The sequence below is a fragment of the Peromyscus leucopus genome, chromosome X, assembly GCF_004664715.2.
Source record: "Peromyscus leucopus breed LL Stock chromosome X, UCI_PerLeu_2.1, whole genome shotgun sequence".
Lineage (NCBI taxonomy): Eukaryota > Metazoa > Chordata > Mammalia > Rodentia > Cricetidae > Peromyscus > Peromyscus leucopus.
The window spans coordinates 34,550,534-34,574,471 of record NC_051083.1 but is presented as its reverse complement, the minus strand read 5'-3'; the positions used below and the strand labels follow the sequence as shown (position 1 = coordinate 34,574,471).

The 23,938-nt window shown below is 41.1% G+C and overlaps 1 protein-coding gene across 6 annotated transcripts in view; it reads left to right on the top strand.

Moving 5' to 3' along the window:
• Map7d2 (MAP7 domain containing 2) overlaps nucleotides 1-23,938 on the top strand; it is a 124,140-nt gene that overhangs the window by 32,753 nt on the left and 67,449 nt on the right. For all 6 annotated transcript variants that reach the window (XM_028873237.1, XM_028873236.1, XM_028873232.1 and 3 more), the window contains exons 2-3: nucleotides 21,128-21,205; nucleotides 23,128-23,291. In XM_028873237.1, coding sequence (XP_028729070.1) covers nucleotides 21,128-21,205; nucleotides 23,128-23,291 — 242 coding nt within the window. The remainder of the gene's footprint in view (nucleotides 1-21,127; nucleotides 21,206-23,127; nucleotides 23,292-23,938) is intronic.

The window sequence follows — 23,938 nt, the reverse complement described above, 5'->3', positions numbered from 1 at the left end:
CTGAATGTATGTCTACATTCAAAGTGTGTATCTGTTGCCAGCAGAGGCTAGCATAGACTTTTGGATCCTCTGAGACTAGAGTTACAGACTTGTGAGGCACCATCTAGGGACTAGGAATTGAATCTGGGTCCTCTGGAAGAGTAGCCAGTGCTCTTAATCTCTGAGTCATACTTTCCATCCCCTTACAGTCTCTCTGCACACTCTTCTGCCGTGCTCCCCAAGCCTTGGGTGAGTATGATACAGCTCTCTCTCTCCTTTAGGGCTGAGCACCCCACAGTCACTCATTTTCTGCATTTTGACCAGTTGTGAGTCTCTGGGTGTGGGGACCTGAACTCAGGTCCACTGCAAGAGTGGCAAGTGCTCTGAACCACTGAGCCATCTCTCTTGTCACCATATTAAAGAGTTTTGTTGTAGCTGGGCGGTGGTGGCACACGCCTTTCATCCCAGCACTTTGGAGGCAGAAGCAGGCGAATTTCTGAGTTTGAGGCCAGCCTGGTCTATGGCTTCTGGAAGGGTTATTATCCTACTGTTTAGGGTAACTCCAATTAAACTCTTTTTTTTTCTTTTCTTTGTTTTTTTTTTTGTTTTTGCTTTTTTTTTTTGTTTTTTTGAGACAGGGTTTCTCTGTGTAGGTGTAGTTTTGGTGCCTGTCCTGGATCTTGCTCTGTAGACCAGGCCTTGAACTCACAGAGATCTGTAGCTGAAGTTTTCTCTGGTCCTGCCCAGCCCCATGGACCCCACAACTGCTTATAAAATAATCACTCAGAAGCTTATATTAATTAAACTGCTCGGTCATTAGCTCAGGCCTACCACTGACTAGCTCTTACATTTTAACAGCCTATTTCTATTAATCTATATGTGGCCACGTGTTCCGTGGCTTTACCTGATACCTTTACATGCTGCTCCCTGGACATTAGGCTGGCATCTCCTCACTCAGCCTTTCTATTCCCCTCATTCTCTTCTCTGCTTGTCTCGTCTATACTTCCTGCCTGGCTACTGGCCAATCAGCATTTTATTTATTCAGAGCATTACCCACAACAGAGATCCACCTGGCTCTGCCTCCTGAGTTCTGGGATAAAAGGTGTGTGACACCATGTCCAGCCAGACAAGTTTATAGATTCTCTATTTTTGAAGAAATTATAAAATGATGGATATTGCTACAGTTTTTTAGAAGTATACAAATTGGAATTATGTTAATTCTGCTTATAATTTCAGACTCTTGTTTTGTACTTCATATTGCTATGACATGTACCAATGTATATACATTGTAGAAAAGCCTTTTCTATTGCTTACACTCATAGATTACTGCAACAGACTTTCTGTTTAGGGCTTTGTTTTTTGACTTGTTTTGTTTCTTCAGATGGGGGATCTTGTTATGTAGTTAGGTTCGCATGATTCTCCATGTCTCAGCTTTTCAAGCTGTTGAGACTATAGGGAGTACATTACTACACCTGATTTTCAAATAGTGAGGGTACTTTTTTTAATATATGGGGTATGTGTGTGTTTTGTGGTACTGGGAATCAAACCTAAGAACTTGTGCATACTAGTCCAGTACTCTACCACTTATATATATGTATACCCCCAGCTTATACAGTAGGCTTTCTCATTGTAGCACTACTGACTTTGAGGGATGGATGATTCATTGATTCTGTGTGTTGTAGGATATTGACCAGCATCCCTGGCTTCTAAGCACTGGGTGCCAGTAGCACCACCTCTCCCAGTTTTGACAATCCAAAGTGTCCTTAGATATTGCCAAACTCAGAATGTCGAAATGTAGTTACCTGTAGCTGATAACTACTATATTACATTATAAAGATTGCGAGTATACTATTTTTTTAAGGCACTGGCCATTTAAATCCCTGGTTTTTGGTCAGTTGTAAATAGAAATGTATGTAGTAACCTTTTGTTATGTCAGTTTGTTCAATTTTAAAGTAATGTAGTAAATCTAAAACCCACTACTTACTGTGATAGGCTAACATGCTTAAATTGCAACAGAATATGATCCTTTGATGACAGTTTTGGGACAAGAAAAAGGTATTTGAAAATGCATGGGCCTGGAGAGATGGCTCAGTGGTTAAGAGCGCTGGCTGCTCTTCCAGAGGTCCTGAGTTCAATTCCCAGCAACCATGTGGTGGCTCACAACCATGTGTAATGAGATCTGGTGCCCTCTTCTGGACTGCAGGCATACATGCAGATGGCACTCATACATAAAATATACATAAATAATTTTTTATGAGAAAGGAAGTGCACACATCATTAGTTTTTAACCTTCTGTAATAAACAAAAACCAAGGGAAGAAATGCAGCTCTAATCCTTAAGGCACCTATGCTTAGGCATAACTGTGGTGCAGAAGAATATGTTTCTCCTGTATTGTTTTGAATGCCAAGGCCTTTCCGATAGTGCACCCAAAAGAGAGTGTTTATGCATGTTTGTAAACCTTGAGACTTTACCTCTGAAGGACCCATTGTTTTATTTTTGAGGAATTTTTCCCACAAACACCCACTAGGGTTCACATTTGTCTTGGTCTTGCCAGAGTCATAACCTGTAGTCATTGTTTTTAATAAAATGACCACTAGAGGGAGGGAAGTAGAAAAGAGGTTAATTTTATCAACAAGCTGCACTATGCTTTAAAATGCCAGCTGTACTGGCCTGAATGACCTTGAGGAGGAGGACACACATTGTGTGCTGCTTTTGTCTTTTTTTTTTTTTTTTTTAAGAAAAAGCATGTTTGTGTCAAGAAGCTGTTTCTACCTTAGAACCTCCAAGTTACCTTGAAGATTCTTTAAGAATTACATTGTGGCTGGGCTGAGGATGCCAGATACATAGATCTGTGGGCTTGGAGTGGCAGTAATACTGCTAGACATGCTTTTCAGAGAGAAATGGACCAGGGGTTGCAACCTCAAAATTATTCTTAACATGTTTTCAAATTGTTTACAGTTTCAGGACTGTGCTTTCTCCTTCCATGGGGGATGCTGAGGATCAAACTCAGGTCATCGGGCTTGCTCAGGAAGTGCTGCTACCTACTGCACTGTCTTGCTTGTGCCCCTGTGTATTTTACTTAACAACTAAAGATTCTTCTTGGAATAGAAGGCAGGAAGAAGCAGGCCTGAGCACTACACTCATGACTTGAATTATATTTCAGTAGCCTAGTCAGTGTCCACTTTACTCTATAGAATAACCAGGGCCATCTCGATATAGGGCTGCCAATGCTGTTAGCCAGAGGACTGGGCAGGTCCAAAAGAATAGGTGTTTTCCATAGTGTGTTATTCAGCAGGGTATTGAAGTAAGATCTCATGCCTAGTGAGGTGGCAGAGGAGGAGTCAGCATAATAATACAAGACTGTCATCAGAGAAGGAGCCTGAAAGTGTCTGGTAGCCCTGTAACAAGCAAGGATGGTGAGGGGCTGGGAGTCCATTGTGCAGAAACACTAGGGACAGGAGTTTTTGTTGTTTGTTGTTTGTTTCTCAGTTCCTCTGACTATTGGGAATTGGGATCTTGGGGTCTATTGCTGTGATGAAACACCATGATCAAAAGTAACTTAGGGAGGAAAGGGTTTTGTTTTGTTTCACTTCCACTTTCACATTACAGTCTGTCTTCAAAGGAAACCAGAGCAGGAACCTGGAGGCAGGATCTGAAGTATTGATTCCCCAGGGTCCAAGGGGACTTTGCCTGCTTTTTTAAACACCTCAAGACTCCTGCCAGGGGTGGCACCACCCATAATGGGCTCAGCCTTCCTACATCATTCACTGATTAAGAAAATGCCCTGCAGTCTTGCCTACAGGCCAGTCTTAGGGAGGCATTTTCTCAATTGTGTTTTTTTTTTTTCTTCTCAGATGTGTCTAGGTTTATGTCAAGTTGAAAAAAAACAAAGTAGCGCACACATCTTTCACCAACGTGGTCATCATTACATACATGCTACCCTAAAGAGAAATCCAACAGCCGGGCAGTGGTGGCGCACGCCTTTAATCTCAGTACTCAGGAGGCAGAGGCAGGCGACCTATGTGAGTTCGAGGCCAGCCTGGTCTACAGAGCAAGATCCAGGACAGGCTCCAAAGCTACAGAGAAACCCTGTCTCTGAAAAAAAAAAGAAAGAAAAGAAACCAACAACAACAAAAAGAAATTCACGAGAGTCCTGATAATTTTCTTATGCTTTGTTTCTGAAGAAACAAGGACTCACCCACCCTTCATCACCATGTCTAGCCTTTTTCCAGAAGTGCAAGGGTTCTGTGAGTCTTATCGAAGAATGTTGAGTTGGGAGCTTACATATTTACATGATACAGCCCTCATTATGAGCACCTAATTCCCCTCGTATGTAAACCCAGAAAAAGCATGTGTTCACTATTGAAGGAAAGTACTGAGCCTTTATCTCTCTTTCTTCTCCTCTCCCCTTTTTCCTTTCCTCCCCTTTTCTTTCTGCCAATTAATGTCCTTAATGATCTCATGAGTAGATGTGTGATCTCCCTGATACTGGAACCAAGATCTATTGGCTTTAAAGTCCCCATTCCCAGGTACTATACACAACTTTTTTCTGTGCGATTGCTGGGTGGTAGGGTGGGAGGCCTCATTCTGTCTGCACAATTGGAGCTCTGTAGCAGGTGAGAGTCTAGATACTCACATCAAAACGTCATGTATCAGAGATTCTCTTACTTCCAAAGCATCTGAAGCCAGATGCAGACAAACAGCCCTGTGCATCTTGTCCATGATAGAAACCTTTATACTTGCTGTGCTGTCCATGTTCACTCCTATAGTACTAGTGTTATGTACCTGTTTGTATATGTGTGATTACTCCCCAGCAGGAGAGGGAGAGTCTGAATTCTTAGGGGTGAGGAACAGACACATAGAAAAAATCTGTGGGGACCAGATGTGCAGAGGGCATGGAAGCAGGAGAAAACTGGGAGGACAGACTTCAGCATGCAGTCAGCAGTTTACTTTAGGAAGCCCCACTTTTAGCTGTGAGGGTTTCACATAAGTAGCAGATCATACTGTGAAATAGAGTATACTGTGCATATTGGCTTCCTTTGAAATTGTACAATTGGTGTTGTATTTATATAGAAACATAGGAACTTTGTCTCTTTAGTGGGAGCCACGGTAGGAGTTAATCTTTTGCATCATAGTGTGCAGTAGATAATCAGTTGAGTTTAATTTTCTTCTATCTTTTGTCAACTTTAGTTACCTTTGAGAGTGGTAATATCATTTCCTGAGTGATCTTCTTTGATCAAGTATTATTTAGGATGGAAATGGTGACATCTAGGGAAATTGTGGGAGTTCCTGGGGGAAATAACATGATGTTTGTAGGAACACCGAACTGATTCTGTGGTCCAGTACTGCAAGTCCAGTCAAAATCTCGAAACTTGTTCTGGTTGTGTTCTCATATATCATTTAAAGAAAGGGATTCAACTAAGAATGCTCCTGAGGCTGCCTTTTTGGAACCCACTTCCTATGGTGGGACACCTTGCACAGCCTTGAGGCAGGGGGAGGGGCTTGGACCTGCCTCTACAGAATGTACCAGGCTCTGCTGACTCCCCATGGGAGGCCTTACCATCTTCTAGGAGGAAATGGGAGGTGAGTTGGGGGTGGAGTCTGGAGGGGCAGGAGGGAAGAGGGGGATCTGTGATTGGTATGTAAAATGAATGAAAAATTTTTTTTTTTTTTTTTTTTTTTTTCCGAAACAGGGTTTCTCTATGTAGCTTTGCGCCTTTCCTGGAACTCACTCTGTAGACCAGGCTGGCCTCGAACTCACAGAGATCCACCTGGCTCTGCCTCCCAAGTGCTGGGACGCGCCGCCGCCGCCGCCGCCGCCGCCGCCCGGCGAAAAATTTCTTTAAAAAAAAAAAAAATGCCCCTGAATGCCAAACTTTTTTTTTTTTTTTTTTTACAACCTACTCCTTCAGCCCTGGAAAGTAGGCAGCACATTCTCTCTTTTTTTTTTTTTTTTTTTTTTTTTTGTTTTTCGAGACAGGGTTTCTCTGTGTAGCTTTGCGACTTTTCCTGGAACTCACTTGGTAGCCCAGGCTGGCCTCGAACTCACAGAGATCCATCCACCTGCCTCTGCCTCCCGAGTGCTGGGATTAAAGGCGTGCGCCACCACCGCCCAGCCAGCACATTCTCTTTTACAGAAGATGAACTTGAAAGGAAACTTTTAGCATTAAGGATTTACTCAAGAATCCTTGGCCCTGAGATACAGTTAGACCACATGGATGCTAAGAAGCAACCCCCAGTGCCAAAATAGCTGAGATTTTGGGTACATAAATTGGGGTACAACCCAACAAAGGCAGTCTTACTGGCATCTATAGAAAGAACAAGACCTTTTGGACATTTGCAATTAAGAACTGGTGTAGAGTGGAGGCAGTTAAAGATCTGAAGAAGGCATATTTCACAGTCATCCTGGAAAATAATCAGATAGCGTCTCACATTTTATCTTCTGAAATCTTCAGTGAAATCAGGTCTTTTTCCATGCTTATCTGTCTGTCTGGAGACAGGGTGTCATGTAATTCACACTGGCTTCAAATTTACCATGTAGGTGAAGATGACCTTGACCTTGAGTTTCAGATCCTCCTACCTCTACTTCCCAAGTGCTGGGATTGCAGGCATATGCCACCACATTTTGTTGCCTTGCTTTTTAGGAGCTTTGAAACTCCAGCCAATTGGGCCCTTGGAAAGGTGATTTCAGTTCCTATGCTTATACCTTGTGTTTTCTGTACTGTAGACACTGCCATTGACATGAATCTTCCTACTTATTCACAGGGCCACAGTGCAACTAGAGATATCTCAGGTCTGGGTTAATCTTTGCAGCTTTGAGCACAAATAAAATACAGACTATTGGCCACCATTAATTTTTTTCTATTTGTTGTTGCAGAATTTTGAAAGTTATATATTATATAAACTGCAGTGTATAGATTTTAAGGGTACCAACCAGTGAATTTTGGAAAATAGGTCCATTACTTTGGCCCAAGAACCCCTTTTAGGCATAGTAGTCCTTCTCAGACTTTTAGGCCCTAGGACAGGAAACAAAAGTTCTAAGACACAATGGGTATTATGCTAGAGGTTTGGGACAAGCTGACTGACTACATTGCTAATTTGAAAGCTAAATTTTAAGCTCAAGGAGTATCAGAACCTAGTTCCAATTGAAGCAGCATGCATGTTGGTAAGATAATGATTATTATATTGAGGACCACCAATGCTTTCCACATACTTGATATACCTTAAGCATTTGCAATTACATTATCATTTAAAGGCCATATTTATACAAGAGTCAAGGTAACTCATTTTTTCATATGTGAAGAAGGCTAGTTGGTCTTTCTTCTGTGTTTGTAGATTCCACATCTGAAGATTAGCTGCTTGTGGATCAGAAATGCTTAGAAGAAAAGTTGCATCTATCCTGAACATATAAATAACCTTTTCTTTGTCTTTAGTCCTTAAATGATAGTTTTAAAAAAGCCAAACCAGCCAGGCGGTGGTGGCGGCGCACGCCTTTAATCCCAGCACTCGGGAGGCAGAGCCAGGTGGATTTCTGTGAGTTCGAGGCCAGCCTGGGCTACCAAGTGAGCTCCAGGAAAGGCGCAAAGCTACGCAGAGAAACTCTGTCTCGAAAAACCAAAAAAAAAAAAAAAAAGCCAAACCAAAACAAACAACAACAACCAAAAAAAAAAAAAAAAACTATACGGGATTTACCTTGGTGTTTCTCCATTCTTCTTCTTTTTTTTTTTAAAGATTTATTTATTATGTATACAGTGTATATTCATTCCAGAAGAGGGCACTGGATTTCATTATAGATGGTTGTGACCCACCATGTGGTTGCTGGGAATTGAACTCAAGACCTCTAGAACAGCCAGTGCTCTTAGCCTCTGAGCCATCTCTCCAGCCCCCAGGTGTTTCTCCATTCTTTCAAGAACATTTTTGTGTTTATATACATTTTTTGAGACAAAATCTCACTGTGTATCCCTGGCTGGCCTGAAAGTCATTATGTAGATACAAGCTGGACTCAAATTCACAGAAATTCTCTTCAGCTGCTCAGGTGCTAGGATTAAAGACATGTGCTATCACATCCAGATTGTTTATATACATTTAAAAAACATGTATTTTAATACTTGGATATCTGTATATTCATGATAGTAATGAGTTTTGAGCTTCAATATTCTAGGCCTGCTTTGTTTTCTCTTTTTTCTTTTTTTGAGACAGGGTTTCTATGTATAAAAGCCCTGACTATCCTGAAACTCGATTTGTAGACCAGGCTGGTCTTGAATTCACCTGCCTCTGCCTCCCAAGTGCTGAGATTAAAGGCATGCACCACGACACATGGCTGGCCTGCTTTATTCAAAACGTAAATTTATTCATCTTTGAAAGAAGTATTTTTGATGGTAGCATTTATTTCTCCTCAGCATTGAAAAGAAGCCAATTCAGAAGATTATAACAGGTGAGAAGTGGGTTATGAGAACAATAAATAAATAAAAATATGATCTCCATGAGCTAGAGATAGTTCAATCTTTAAAAGTACATACTGCTGTTACAGAGAACCAAGTTCCATTCCCAGAACTCATATTGGCTGACTCACAACTGCCTGTAACTCCAGCTCCATGGGATCCAACACCTTCTGGAATCTGTGCATCTGCTCACACATGATGTACACTCAGCAGACACTCATGTACACATAAATAAAAATAAATATTTTTTAAAAATATGGCCTCCAGACCAGCATGGTTCACTTGAACACTTACAGAACTGTAAATTCTCATATCCTTTGAGCACCCCCCCCCCCAGACCTTCTAAGTCAGTAACTCTTGGTTGTGAAGCCCAGCAATCCACTGTTTTGTTTTAAAGTGTGGGAGAGCAAGCCCTGGACTGTGGCAAGTGCTCTACTATTGAGCTACATATACAGCCCTTGTCTCTTGTTTATTGCTTTTGAAACAGAGTGAGTCTGTGCAGCCTAGGCTGATCTCAGACCCACCATCTTCCTGCCTCTGTCTTCCAGTGCTGGGATTATAGGCCTGTACAATCATTCTGGGCTTGCAATCTGATTTAATACGCCTTTATGGGTTTCTGATGGGTGGTAAAGCTCAAGAATAATTGTAGTAGAACCCCCACTCTTCAGAAAATTATGAGTTACTAAATTATTATAAGAAATGTATTTTACTGAGGTACATATTTCAAGTAGATGCTAATTTGTTCTGCTCTGGTCAGAGAGAATATGTGTATAATCTTGTAATTCTCCTGAGGTTATTTTCTGTTTAGATATTTATTCTGAAATTAAATATCCTAGAGATGGGTAGGTAGTCCAGTAGTAGAATGTATGCCTAGTATACAGAAGGCCCTGGGCTTGATCCCCAGCACCACACACACACACACACACACACACACACACACACACACAAAGATAATAATAGTGATAATAATTTTAACCATTAGTAATTAAATAGAACTAAAAGATCACAAATAAATACTAGAAATCCCGTATGATAGTCAAAGAAATAATACTCAGTAGCCCAAAGAGGTTGAAAGCAATTTAGCTTTACTGGTGATGAGAAAAGAGATGAATTTCTAACCTGTAGCCTTTGCCCATTCCTCTAGCTCCCAGTATGTGTGTGCTTGTTCTGGCACACACATACATAGAATCCATACCTTCTACGAGTCTCTTCTACCCTTTGCCTTCCTCAGTTCCTAGCAAGAATTCTTCCTGGGGGCAACTTAACATAGCTCTCTACTTTTCACTCTCCAATCCCCATAGCATTTGCTCCCTTTCCAGTGTCCACCAGTCCAGGCTGACTCACTTCTTGAAGTCCTAAATTCTTTGTACCTGAATTCTGCATTTATATAACCAGAACTCAAGAACTTGCATACTCCAGACTCGAAGACTATGTAGGAAGTCAGGAAGGTAAGGGCAGAACTCTTTTCAAGGATAGCAAAGGATGCAACATACTCATTTGTCTGACTCAGCAGGGCTCTTACAGAGCCCTTCCCTCTGAAATTTCATGGTTTAGAAATTTTGGAAGTGCCAATAACATGCTAAATAGACTTCTCAGCAATGTTTCTTTTGTGTGTGAATCGTACATGGGTCTGATTTTAATACTGGTAAGGATTATTTACTGATATCCTCATAGTGACTTTAATGAACTTGGATTTCATTTTGAAAAAAAATGTTGTAGTTGCTAGGAAGAAAAAAAATCTTTTATTTCTTGCTGTTGACTTGCATCATGATCCATTGTACTAAAGCAGTTATCCTAAAGTATTGAAGGAATTGAGATTTAGCTCTGTGCTGAAAGAAATTGTAATGAAAAATTTAGTGACCTTATAAAATGGCTTCTGATTTGGAGCATTGAAATGAAAACTGTGAGCTAGGAATACGTGATATTTCTGAATGCAAGTAGTATATCTGGGTTATGAATATAGCTCAGTGGTAGAATGCTTGACTAGCACATGTGAGGTCCTAGATTCAGTACCAGCATCACACCCTCACCAAACCCTGAAAAAGTCTAGGTTTGGTCACATTATTTAAGTTCACATAATAATGAAGTTCAGTGAGATTTCAGGAATTAACTTTTTTCCTTCCATATTTTCACATATGCCATTACCCAGTCTGAATTTTCCACCTTCTGCCTCTCACTGATAATGTATCTCATCTCACTTCCCTGCTCCCAGGAGAACATCAGAAACTAGAAGAAATCATACTGGATTAAGTGTCAGAGAAAAAGGATCAGAATCCTCCCACTTCATATGTGATACTGGCTGGGTCACTTGCCTTTTTAGAGTTTCCATTTCTTTAATATGGAACTATAACTCCTCTTGAAATAATGGATGCTGGTTAGAAAGTTCTCTACATGTATCATTTCCTGTAATAATGATGACACATTTATTGCTGGCAATTTCTTGATCCCCTTTTGAGATTAGGTCTTGCTTGTATAGCCCAGACAGGACTTGAACTCATAATTCTCTTGCTTCAGTTTCCCAAGTGCTGGGATTATAGGCATGTACCACCACACTGACAAACAGAAATTGACCTAATTATTTTTAATATGTATTTAATATGTATGTGTTTGTATATGCATCTGTGTGCTTGCACACATTCCACAGTACATGTGTAAAAGTCAGGACAACTTTCAGGTGTGAGTTCTTGCCTCTCGCCTTGTTGATGTAGGGTCTCTCTTGTATCTGCTGCTGGACTGCATACTCCAGGTTAGCTGGCCCCATGAACATTCTGGGCAACTCTCCTGTCTCTGCCTCCCATCTTGACATAGGAACGCTGGGATTACAGATGAAAACCATTACATTGTTTTGTTGTTGTTGTTGTTTTAATGTGAGCTCATATTTATAATTCCAGTAGAGGTAGAGGCACAGTGATCATCAGAAGTTAAGTTTATCCTTGGCTACACAGTGAGTCTGAAGCCAGTTTGTGCTACATGAGATTTTGTTTTAGAAGGAAAGGAGGAAGAGGAAAGAAACCTTAAACTTGTTAGTTATCCTCCACAATGTTTCCCATTCACTCCATTCCTTTTTTATGGCTTTAGCTAGTCAAACTGCATCCTTTGGAGCCTTAACCTCTTGCTGTATTATAGTTACTACTAATTTTGTTGAGACAGCATCTTGATGAGACAGAATCTTACTATGTAGCCTTGACTGGCTTGAAACTCACTGTGTAGACCAGGCTAGCCTCTAACTTACAGAGATCCATTTGCCTTTGTCTCCCAAGTGTTGGGATTGAAGGTTTATATCAGCATGCTTGGGTCTATCATTATTATTATTATCATCTATTGTATCAGTCCATATTTTGCCACTATAATGAAACACCAGACACAGGCTACTTTCTAAGTAAAAGACATTTGACTCATGCTTCTGGAGGCAAATAATCAAGGAGCCTCACATAGTAATAATCTTTCTGGTAGGATTCCAAGATGGCACAGAACTTGACAGAGCAAGAGATGGGGAGCACATACATCTGTTTCTCTTTTATAAAAAGTTGCAGAGTGTAATAATAGGGACGCCACCAAATTGATTTTATCTAATCCTAATCTCATGAAGACCCCACCTCTTAGACAGAATAATTGGGTTTAATTTATACATTTGTGTATATGTGTGTGTATGTGTATGTTGTATAAATGATGTGTGCACATGTGTGTGCTTGTGCACTCGCCTATGTGTTCATACATGGAGACCAGAGGACCTCAAAATGGAGATTCAATTTTGATACATGAAGCCTTGGGGCACACTCAAACCAGTCCAAATCATTGTACCTCTTGGTTCTGTGAATTGTGTTTCTGCACTTCCATGGGGGAGTCTATTCAGGTCTGTTGATCAAAGACAAAGGGCCTTGATCATTTATTGTCAATTGGTGTCATTTGTGGGGGCTGCTTTGTGGGAGCCACAGTGGGAGTGGCTTTCAGGACATGGTGACTGATAAAGTAACATGAACCATCACAGGTTGATTCCAGCTGAGAAGTAAGGTACATGGTCAAGGACCAGGGTCCATGAGCAGGTGAGGCTAAACAGCACAGGCTAGTGTGGAAACTGGTTTCAGGGCAGTAGGTGCTCAGAAAGTGCTGCTGGGTTGCTTATAATGTGTCACTGGACTGGCCTTTTGCTTCTACTGCTGTGTAATAGAATGCCTCAGAACTGAGCAGTGTGTGATGCTGCTTTCGCTCTCAGAATTTCGTGCATTGTCTGGGTGTATTGGCTAGTTTTATCTCAATTTTACACCAGCTAGAGTCATCTGAGAGAAGAGAACCTCAATTTCATAAGATTGGGCTGTAAAAAGGCCTGTAGGGCAGTTTCTTAGTGAGTGATGGAAGAGGGTCCAGCCTATTGTGGGTGGTACCATCCCTTGGGACTTAGATAATTTGCATGGTTATGGATTCTTGTATATTGATACAAATGTGAACTATTTTTATATTCCTATTTAAGATAATTTGTATATTGATACAAATAGAAAACTATATTTCTTGTATTATGCATATATTTTACTCCTATTTAAAATATCTTGCATATTGATACAAATGTAAAATTGTATTTGTCATACTGTATGTATGTACTACCTCTGTTTAGGATATTTTGTATATTGATACATATTAAGGATATTGTTGTCATATGGCACGTTGCACTATACTTTTCTACTGCTGTCTAAGATATTTTGTGTATTGTCACAATTTTGAGGTCATTGTTTACCTTATTTATATGAAGCCTTAGTCCTTAGGTTATTTAGGTAGATAAGCTTTACAGATTTATAGTCACCCATGTTTGTCATCTCTCTAGTTATGTTAGTTAGGTTGTCCAGGTTTACAGATACATAGATCAGATGAACAAGTCATCTTCAAACACTTCATAGACCTAGAGAATATGACATTTGAATAACTTAGAATTCTGTTGATGTGAGACATGATTGCTCCTGGCAGCACCAATCTGATCCCAAGAGAATGTTGGGGTTTTAAGACACTCCGTTTAGAAGTTTGTCTTCTTTCCGGCGCATAATGGCCTGCTGGGCAAAGAACTGCCATTACCTTGACTACTGACAGTACGAATGCTGTCCTTTCTGGATGAGCAGGACACAAGGAAAAGTGACTACTGAACTCTGCCAAGACAGGGTAAGATGGTCTTTCAAAATTCCTGCTTCTGAAAATGGTCTGTCAGACATTCTAGTCCTGTAGCCAAATTGGATGCCCCAATGGTGCTGAGAAACTTTAGGTGACTGTCCAGGCTGCCAGCTGTCTCTGTCTATTCTCGAAAGATTTCCAAAAGTTGCATGTGTGCATTTCCCATTTTCTCTGGTATTATTATATTCCTTCTCAGGTCTTTGATGGGGTTGAAGACCTATTACAGTTACAATCTTCTCATATCTTAGCTAGAACATACTAAGTACTAGATTCAGATTCTTCAGGATAGGACACCTTTTGGAATAACCTCTCTAACATACCATTTCTGGATTTTAGTATGTGTCTCTTGTTTGATGTTCTTGTTGGTTGTAGTTCCATTTTGCTTAGGTCATTACCCTTTTTTCTCCTGGACAATATTTAATAATCATTCCTATTGTATAGTTTTGTGTTAGGTTAGAACTTTCTTATTTAGACAAAAGGGGGAGATGTAGTGGGTGATTGTTTGAGCCATGCCCTGAAGCACCGCCCCTAGTGAGGTAGCAGGTAACTGTTACACCTGCCTATGACTTTGAGGTACATTCCCCTGGGGCGTGGCCACTGGGGGACCCTTAAGACCTGGCTCACTCTCCTCTCTTCGCTACCTCGTGGTTTGGGATGCTGGTACAGACCAGGGCAGAGCTCGCCAGAGAACCACGCTGGACCATGCCTCACCCTTCCAGGATCCTGCGACAAATTCCTTTATTCTGTCTTGTGAGTTAACCCCCAAATAAATTCCTTTGATTATTAAGCAGGCCCCATGGATTGCTAGTGATATAATCCCATTATAGTAGGAAGTAAGAAAGCATGTCTTAGTACCCACACTGGGCCTGGCATACAGTCAATATGCAGTACATATTACTGCTTCCCCTTCATAAGCTGAATAGTCACTTAGTATAACAATGCAATAGATCCTCTGAAGTCTACAGGAGGAAATAGGGTACAAGTTCTATCCTTAAGAATCATATCTCCTGTAGTTGAAGTCCCTGAGCTCATCCCCCAGCACAAAAATCTTAAGAGAAGCTTCTATCCTGTCCAATACCCTATAAAGGGAGACAGTGAGAGGGAGCCAATGGAGGTGGAGCTTCCTGTGCTTGAGGACCTCAGAAGAGAGTGCTGGGTCTGGGGCTTGTTGGTACCATCTTGCCTAGCATGCACAGTGCCCTGGGTTTAATACCCAGCACAGAAAAGATATTTGCCAGGTCTGTAATTCAAGCTATTCGGGAAGCTGCGACAGGAGGATTGCAAGTCCAAGGCCCTCCTGAGCAACTTAGTAAGACCCTGTATTAACAAAGTTTTTAAAAGGAGGGCTGGGGATTTAGGTCATTGGTAGAGAGCTTGCTCTCGCATGCACAAAATGCTCTGAGTTCAATCCCCATACCACAAATAAATACCTCTTTAAAAGACAAAGGGAAGAACACCAATGCATAGTAAAGAGGACAAATGGCTGTGAGGGATACAACATTGTGACCCTGAAGGGCCTGAAATTTGCCATGTACAAATTGAAAGAGATCCACCTGCTTCTGCCTGCTGAGTGCTGAGATTAAAGGCTTTGTACCACCTCACCCAGCAAGTTGGTTATTTTTAAGGACACTTGGGATACAAAGTTAGGATGCTCAACAAATGGGAGATTTCCATCAATGGAACATAATTATGACCCATTTATTCATCATCTTTAAGTACTTCTGATCTGCATGGTGCTGGGACCTCAAAGATGACAAGAGCTTACAGGGCAAGTGAGCAATAAACAGATCCTGTCGTGTGATCATAGCATGAGGGAAGCACTGGAGCCAAGTGACTGAGGACTCTGTAAATTTACTTGATAGCCCTTCTGCAAGGCTCTGGAGCCACAGGCAGGGCTCTACAATTGGTCTAAAATAGTGCTTCTTAATTGTGGGCCCTGGACCAATGGGATCAGCCTTACTGGGAGCTTGTTAGAAACAGACTGTCTCCCTTTCCATCCCAGTCCATTGAAACTCAGAAAAGCAACCTGCTTTCTGCTTTTATAAGCCCCCTTCTCCAAGAGAACTGTTGTCTAGGATAATTCTCATGCTTGGATGCACATGAGAATCTGGCGGGTAATTTGTAAGGCACCAAGGCCCAGGCTATGCCTGAGAATAACTGAACTAGAATCTGAAAGGAGATCCTAGAATCTTTATGGGTTTTTAAAATTCCTGCCTTAGGGTTACAATTGCTGTGATGAAACACCATGACCAAAGCAACTTGGGGAGGAGAGGGTTTATTTGGCTTATGCTTCAACATCACAGTTCATAGTCAAAAGAAGTCAGGACAGGAACTCAAACAGGGCAGGAACCTGGAGGCAGGAACTGATGCAGAGGCCATGGAGGGGTGCTGCTTACTGGCTTGCTCCTCATGGCTTGCTCAGCCTGCTTTCTTATAGAACCCAGGACCACCAACCTGGGGATGGCACCACCCACAATGGTCTGCCCACCTTCCCATTTAAGAAAATGCCTTACAGGGTTGCTTACAGACCAATCTTGTGGAGACATTTTCTTAATTGAGGCTCCCTCCTCTCAAATGACTGTGGTTTGTGTCAAGTTGACAACGATCCCGCACAGTTCCCCAGGTGACTCTACTGTGTAGCTAAGGCTGGGAAGCAGTGGTCTGGTTTCCATGTGTTTAAAAGAGAGTCACAGTATAAACCAGAACCACTGTTAAGTCGGTACCCATGTAGCTGCCGGGCCAGTTTACCTGACCCCTTATGAAGGGATATGGGAGGACTCTCCACAGAAAGTGAGGGCTTTCATTGTACTTGCTCTTATACAAGCTCTTCATTCCAACCCCCTAGACATTGAAGTTTCATTGCACAGACTGAGTGTAATTTAAGGTTATTTAAAAATATTCTTGTTCAGAGCCAGGTGTGGTAATCCATATGCCTGTAATCCCAGTAACTTAAAGGCTGAAGTAGGAGGAATGCATGATTTTGACTGAGGCCTGTCTTGGCTACAGAGCAAGATCCTTTCTCAAAAAGCCAAGATAAATAATAAAATAAAATTCACTGTTCACTTAAGTTTTTAAAACAAAACAGATGGCTTCCATTTGAATTTCAATAATAATTCTTAATAGTACCCTGGATAATTGACTGCTATTAACTCATTAATATTCTAGTAGAGTGCTTCATGCTGATAAAATTTATTTTGAAATGAGTTTTAAGAATTGTTGCTGCAGCCCAAAGATAACAGGAAGTTATTCCAACTGATAGTGTATCAGTGAAGTGTGGGATTATACTGCTTAGTATCACTTTTTTTTATTTTGTATTGATTAGTTGTGTTTCAGAGGCACACATTTATCTGAATGCGCCTTGGCAAGTGTTTCCTCGTCTAGAATGGGAACAGGGGTATCTCTAACACAGCACCTTCTGAATAGGCTATCTCAGCTAAGGTATCCTGCTTTACCTCTTTGGGTTGGGTCCATCCCAGGGCTTCATCCTTGAACCAGATTTGTTTTCTTCATAGTTAAATGTCTCTATTTTGAGGTCATTGTTGATTTACAAGCAGTTATGGAAAATATTACAGAGAGATCTCTAAACTATAATGCAATGTCATAACCAATGTGTTGATATTAATGCAGTCAAAATAACCTTTCTGTCACCCCAGGGACTCTCTTCCCCATGCCCAATGTAGCTGTCTACTTCCTATTACCCCTGCCTTCATAACCCCTGATGAGCACAGTTCTGTTAGCCACCTGTTCTTATGGGGGCTTACAGGATAAAAATGTGTCTCTGGTTTTTTTAAGAAGAGAGAAATAAATGTCCACATGTAAAGCACAGTAGGATAGAGGATGATTGGACATGAAAACAAACTTTATGGTTTTAGATGACACAGACTTACTTTTGGAATTAAATCCTTGAGTATATCATTTCTTTAGAAAGCATTTCCTGACATTGGTGTTCATGTTAATCTCCCATGATTCCTCTGGCTTAAATTTAGCTGTTTTGTTGTTAGTCATATCTGATCAAGTCCATGGACATTTCATTTATTTTCTGTCTCTCCTTACCTTGGGGTGAGTCTAGAGATCTCTTGTCAGCCTCGAGGTTTGTCAGTAGTCAAAAAGTAGAAGCTGGAGATGAGTTATTTACCTTTTCTTTAAAAGGGGATGTTCTTGAAATGTTTGTACCATTAAATAGGAGAGACATATGCTGTGAGGAGGAAGGGGGGTTGAGACCTTAAGTGTCTTCCCAGTATCATAGTTACTGTTCTGTTGCTAGGAATAGACACCATGACCAAGGCAACTCATGAAGTATTTAATTGGGAACTTGCTTATAGTTTTAGAGGGTTATTTCATGATCATCATGGTGGGAAGCAATCAAGCATGACACTGGAGCAGTAGCTGAGAGCTTTATATCCTGACCTGCAGGCAGCAGGGAGGGAGGGAGGGAAGGAGGGAGAGACAGAGACAGAGACAGACAGAGAGAGAGACAGAGAGAGAGACAGACAGACAGACTGGGCCTAGTGTGGGATTTTGAAACCTCAAAGCCTACCCTCAGTGGAAAACCTCCTCCAACATGGCCACATCTTCTAATCCTTCCCAAACAGTTCCACTAACTGGCACCAAACATTCAAATATATGAGCCTTTGGGGGCCATTCTTATTCAAACCACCACATCCAGTGAGACTTCATTCTTGATTGAACTCTGTTCTTTTTCTTCATCTGAGCCAACATCACTAAACTTCAGGTAATAGAATCACAGGAGTGAGCTGCCAGGCTTCTCCACCATTCCTGTGTAGTAGCGTAGCAATCCAGTATGCCTATGGAGTCCCTAATGTGTGCTATGTGACCTAGGAACTGAACTCATATTTGTTTATTTTGAGTATCAAGGATTGAATCCAGGGCCTTGTACTGCTAGGCAATCATTTCATCAATTAGTTACACCCACAGCCTAAACTTGTATTTAATTTGGATTACTTTACATTTAAATAGTTATGTATAGTTTATGGCTACCAAATGGATAGCACAGAGATTCCAGGTTACCCATGTTAGGCTGTTTGCTATCAGTGAGGCAAAGCTGAATTGTTTGCTTAAGCCAGGACGGACCTAAGTTGTTCCCAGAGTCCTATGGCTTTCATCCATTCTCCATCCAGATCAGTCTCTAAGATAGAGCTGAGAAAATATTTCCAAACCATTAGTCTGAGAGAGAAACAAATAATGCTCGTGTCTTTACTTCTTAAGGACTGAGATTAAAGGCATGCATGTGCTACCACCCTGCCTGGCTGCAGTTGATCCATAGTAACTGCTTGATTGTCACCTCTATTATGATGAAACTGCTGATGGTGACCATGACCCTGATCATAAACATTTTCTGAAAGAGAAATTTGTGTCTCTTACATATGTCCACCAGAGGGCAGCCTGAGACCTTGCATGTCCATGGAAAAGCCTTGTAAAACCTCAAGGTGTTTATGGGCAGTTTCAGCCTTTTGACCGCTTTTTTTTTCTTTCCAGTTTTTCTTTTTCTAATATTTTGATAACTCCCCAGACTTGCCTCAGATGTATAGCAGACCTGTTATCATCAAGATTGTGGTGTGGTGTGCCAATTAAGGCTTGGGTAGGTACGTCGGTATGGGTACTGGTGGCCACATCTGACCAGGCCTCGTGGTTGTTCAGACAGAACAAAGTCACACCAGTGGAACTTGAGGTAGAGACTAAAACCTTAAAGTGTTTTAAGATAAGAAAGATCTGATGTTTTCTTCTTACTCCTCTAACACTAACTTCATGGCTTCCTTACAGTAGTTGTGTGTGTGTGTGTGTGTGTGTGTGTGTGTGTGTGTGTGTGTGTGTGTCTTGGAGACACTGGGTAAGAGGTGGTAGTTGGAACTGGGCAAACCTAGAGCTATCTCAGTTGTACATAGCTCTGGAGGCTGCCAGGGAGGCCAAGTTACAGAGATCTGTACAGGAAAGAAGGATGGAGTAAGGGCTTCACTAATTGTATGGGAGCCTGGGGCATCATGGATCTTGGAGTCTTGAAGGTAGGTGAGGTTAAAAAGATGGCAGTGTTAGTGGTGGTGGAAGAGGCAGGCAATGTAAGCTAGAAGATGTGGGGGTGGTGCTGAGGTAAAATTGAAAAGGGAGTCACATTGTGGGGAGCCTGGAATGAGGTGGAGTTGGGTCTTTAAGTCCATGACGACATTCATATTGTTGACAGTCTAATAAGAATTGACTAAAAACAAACACGGATCATGTCACTTGGAGTCAGGGGTTGTATTTTTCTAGTACTTGTCTCTTGAGCTTTAATATACCTGATACATAATTTACACTGCAAAACCAAATTTATGTTGGAAATCATGACAACTCAATTTGTCATGTCATCCCCCTCCAGTACCTACACTGTAGGCCTGGCTTCCCTGACTCTCATTTGAATAGCAAATAGAAGGGTCACTAGAAGTGCAGATTAGTATGGCAAGAAAACAACTGTGAAGTTGGTATGATGTTCCCAGAGAAGAAGGGCCCAGCACTGAGATTGTGGTTGCATTAAAAACCTTGTTTCTGCCAGGCGGTGGTGGTGCACACCTTTAATCCCAGCACTCGGGAGGCAGAGCCAGGCGGATCTCTGTGAGTTCAAGGCCAGCCTGGGCTACCAAGTGAGTCCCAGGAAAGGCGCAAAACTACACAGAGAAACCCTGTCTCGAAAAACCAAAAAAAAAAAAAAAAAAAAACAAAAACAAAAAACAAACAAAAAAAAACCTTGTTTCTCCAGAATGATATGCTTAAGCTGTATATAGCTAATTTTCATGAACAACCAATAGTAACCAATTGCAATAAATTATTCTAAACTTAAATAGCCCTTATTTATTTAATCTTGAATTTAGAAAGCCCTTTAGGGCCTTGTAGAGAATGGGATGGGGATATGGAGATGCAAGGATATTTCCTGGACATGTATTTTGGTAGCTGTTATTTGTTTCATCTTATTTGTTACAAATATTTGCATGGTAAATATGTAGGAGTATATTATATTCATTTTTTCTTTGTAGTTCTGAGATACTAAGATTGACATCAAAGCAAACTTGGAAGAACTAAAATTAAACTTGAGGGTTGCATTTTACAGTGCTCTCCTGAGGTGCTTCTATGACTTCATCACAATAGATTATTTCAGAAAATTAAATCTTTTCCTGTCTGTATAATAATTGATATCCAAAATCATATTCACCTTTTAGCTTTTCTTCTCCCCTAAATTATTCTGCGCTGGACCCACAAGCCAGATTAGAATAGGACTGGTGAGCTTCTCTGAACACTACTGGGTTTCTGTGTCAGTTGCATTTCTGACCCCTCCAGGGCCCAGCCTTGTGACAAGAATTAACTAAATGGTTGTCAGCACCACTGCACCACTCATTGGCAAGCACATGTGGAAGCCATGACTGCTGCCCCTGAGTTGTTAGGGCTGGCTGAGAATGTGTGATGGGAAGTGTGAAATGAATTGGTGGCAATGGATAATACATGTGTATATCCATGCCCAGGGCCATATAACCAACCATCTCTAGCAATCCTATTTTTTTGTCTTGTAGGCATGGATGGATTTTTAAAATCAGATGAGAGACAAAGATTAGCCAAAGAGAGACGAGAAGAAAGAGAAAAATGTCTGGGTAAGTTGTATACTTGAGATGCTGAAGTCCAAGAAAGTATACATGAGGTAGTGTCATTTCTGAGGTCCTTAGAAATCTGTGAATGAATGGCAAGAGAACTAAGACTTGGTAGAGAAGTTTAGAGAATTGAGGGTGAACTCACACAGTGACTGGCAGTGATCACAAACACTGCCTAATTCTCTGAACAGTTCATTTACTCAGCAAATATGGGACCTCCACTATGTCCTACACAGTATCCTTGGAGCTGTGGACAACAATTGCTTCCACTAGGGCTGGAGAGATGGTTCAGTGGTTAACAGGACTGGCTGCTCTTCTGAAGAACACAGGCTTGAGTCCCAACACACACATTTCAGCTCACAACTGTCTGTAACTCCAGTCCTAGGGTGGCCAATGCCCTCTTCTGGTCTCACTGGATGCTGCACACACATGGTGCAATACATACATGCAGGCAAAGTACCCATACACATAAGCACAACAAAATAATTGCTTCCTCTGATCTGAGGAAAGACCTGATGCCCTCTGGTTTCTGCTATGTGTGCCCACCTTCTCTTTTGGTATCTAGAAGGGCCATCCTTAAGAGAACTTAGAAAACAGACACTCATTTTCTGTATTACAACAGTATGCCCAGTTAAGAAAGGCTTTTATTTATTTGTTTGCTTGTTTGTTTGTTTGTTTATTTGCTTATCTATCTATCTATTGTTTTTTGTCTTTTTTTTAAAAAAAGATTTATTTATTTATTTATTTATTATGTATACAGTGTTCTGTCTGCACGTATCTCTGCAGGCCAGAAGAGGGCACAGATGGTTGTGAGCCACCATGTGGTTGCTGGGAATTGAACTCAGGACCTTTGGAAGAGCAAGCAGTGCTCTTAACCTCTGAGCCACCTCTCCAGCCCTATTTATTGTTTTTTTTGAGACAGGGTTTCTCTGTGTAGTTTTGGTGCCTGTCCTGGAGCTTGCTCTGTAGACCAGGCTTGCCTCGAACTCACAGAGATCCGCCTGGCTCTGCCTCCCTGAGTACTGGAATTAAAGAAGCGTGCCACTGCCACCCAGCCGGCTTTTATTTTATTTTTTTTTAAATTTATTTATTTATTTATTTATTTATTTATTTATTTATTTATTTATTTATTTATTTATTTATTTATTTTGGTTTTTCAAGACAGGGTTTCTCTATGTAGTTTTGCGCCTTTCCTGGAACTCCCTCTGTAGTCCAGGCTGGCCTCGAACTCACAGAGATCCGCCTGCCTCTGCCTCCTGAGTGCTGGTGGCTTTTATTTTTTAACCTCTTGTTGGCTATAGAAACCACCATACAGTGATATGAGGCAGGTAGATGATAATTTTCCTCATTGAATTAAGGTCAACACGAAGCTTTTGGATTCTTGTTTGGGCTCCTGGGCAGTTCAGGCATTGCTTCCTCCAGGGAACCTTTCCCTAGCCTGGCTAAGTAGAGGTAAGGACTTCTTAGTAAATGGCTTGATGGGAAGAACAGGCTTTGTGTATCTTAATGCTTTGCCCAGATTACTGTACATGTTCATTTAACATGTTTTTGATCGAACGTACCCTTAAACTATCATTATAATAGACACTGTATGACTTAGCTGTTGTATACATGTTTGACTTAATGATAGCAATAATAGCCATAACTCCTTTGTGTGGAAACATTACTTTGTGTTTTATATACATCGTATCATTTTCTTCAGCATATTGTTATTACTGTCTCTGTGTAACTGAGAAGGAAACCATGGCAGAGAGATAACATAGTTGGTATGCCCTATACCACTTAACTAGTGGCAGAGATAACACAACAGTTACTCTCAATCATTGCATCCTAGGATTTCACCAGATTATCATTTCTGTGTTCTTGGTCTTAATCCAACCTGCGTGAGGAGCTCTTGGAATGACAGTTATGCTTCCATTCCTCAGCTGCCCGGGAACAGCAGATCTTAGAGAAACAGAAAAGAGCCAAGCTTCAGTATGAGAAACAAATTGAGGAGCGATGGAGAAAACTTGAGGAGCAGCGTCAGCGGGAGGATCAGAAGAGGGCTGCAGTGGAAGAGAAGAGAAAGCAGAAGCTCCGGGAAGAGGAGGTGAGGTCCTAGGAGCTTCCTACCCAGCTAGCTCAGTGACTCACATAAGGCAAAAGTGTTCAGAGCATTTGGTGTACTGTCCCAAGTATGGGCTATGAGAAAGACCACTCCCAAATCTTGCCTGATGACTTAGCATGCCACCTTTCAGCACCACAATCCAATGAATTAATGGGCATAGCACTGGCAGAGTTACAAAGAAACTTAGCCGTTTGATTCAGGTTTGCTCTATAACACGGAGCAAAATGCTGAGTCATCAGGCAAGAGTTGATGGTTTCTAAGGCTTCTTCCAAACATAACCTTTTCTGACTAAATTAAGACACACGGGGGCTTGTGGCCTGGATTTGAGTGATAGAAAACTGAGTATTACAGCCAGGAGGAGATCTGTGCTTCTAGAACAGACCAAAGCCAATGAATAAGATGATCCTGTTTATGTACTGTTTGAAAACTATTCTATGTTTGAATACAAAGATGCTAGTGTATTTAAATTTTAATGTAGGTCCTTACTTTAATCATCCTTTCCAGTTACTTGAAAAAAAATGGAGTGCAGTTTGCACTGTGGAGTCCATTATTACTAAACTTTGGAAGTGTATTTAGGAAGCATATTTGAGTTATAGATTTTCTTAACAAGTATATTTTAAGAATATAAT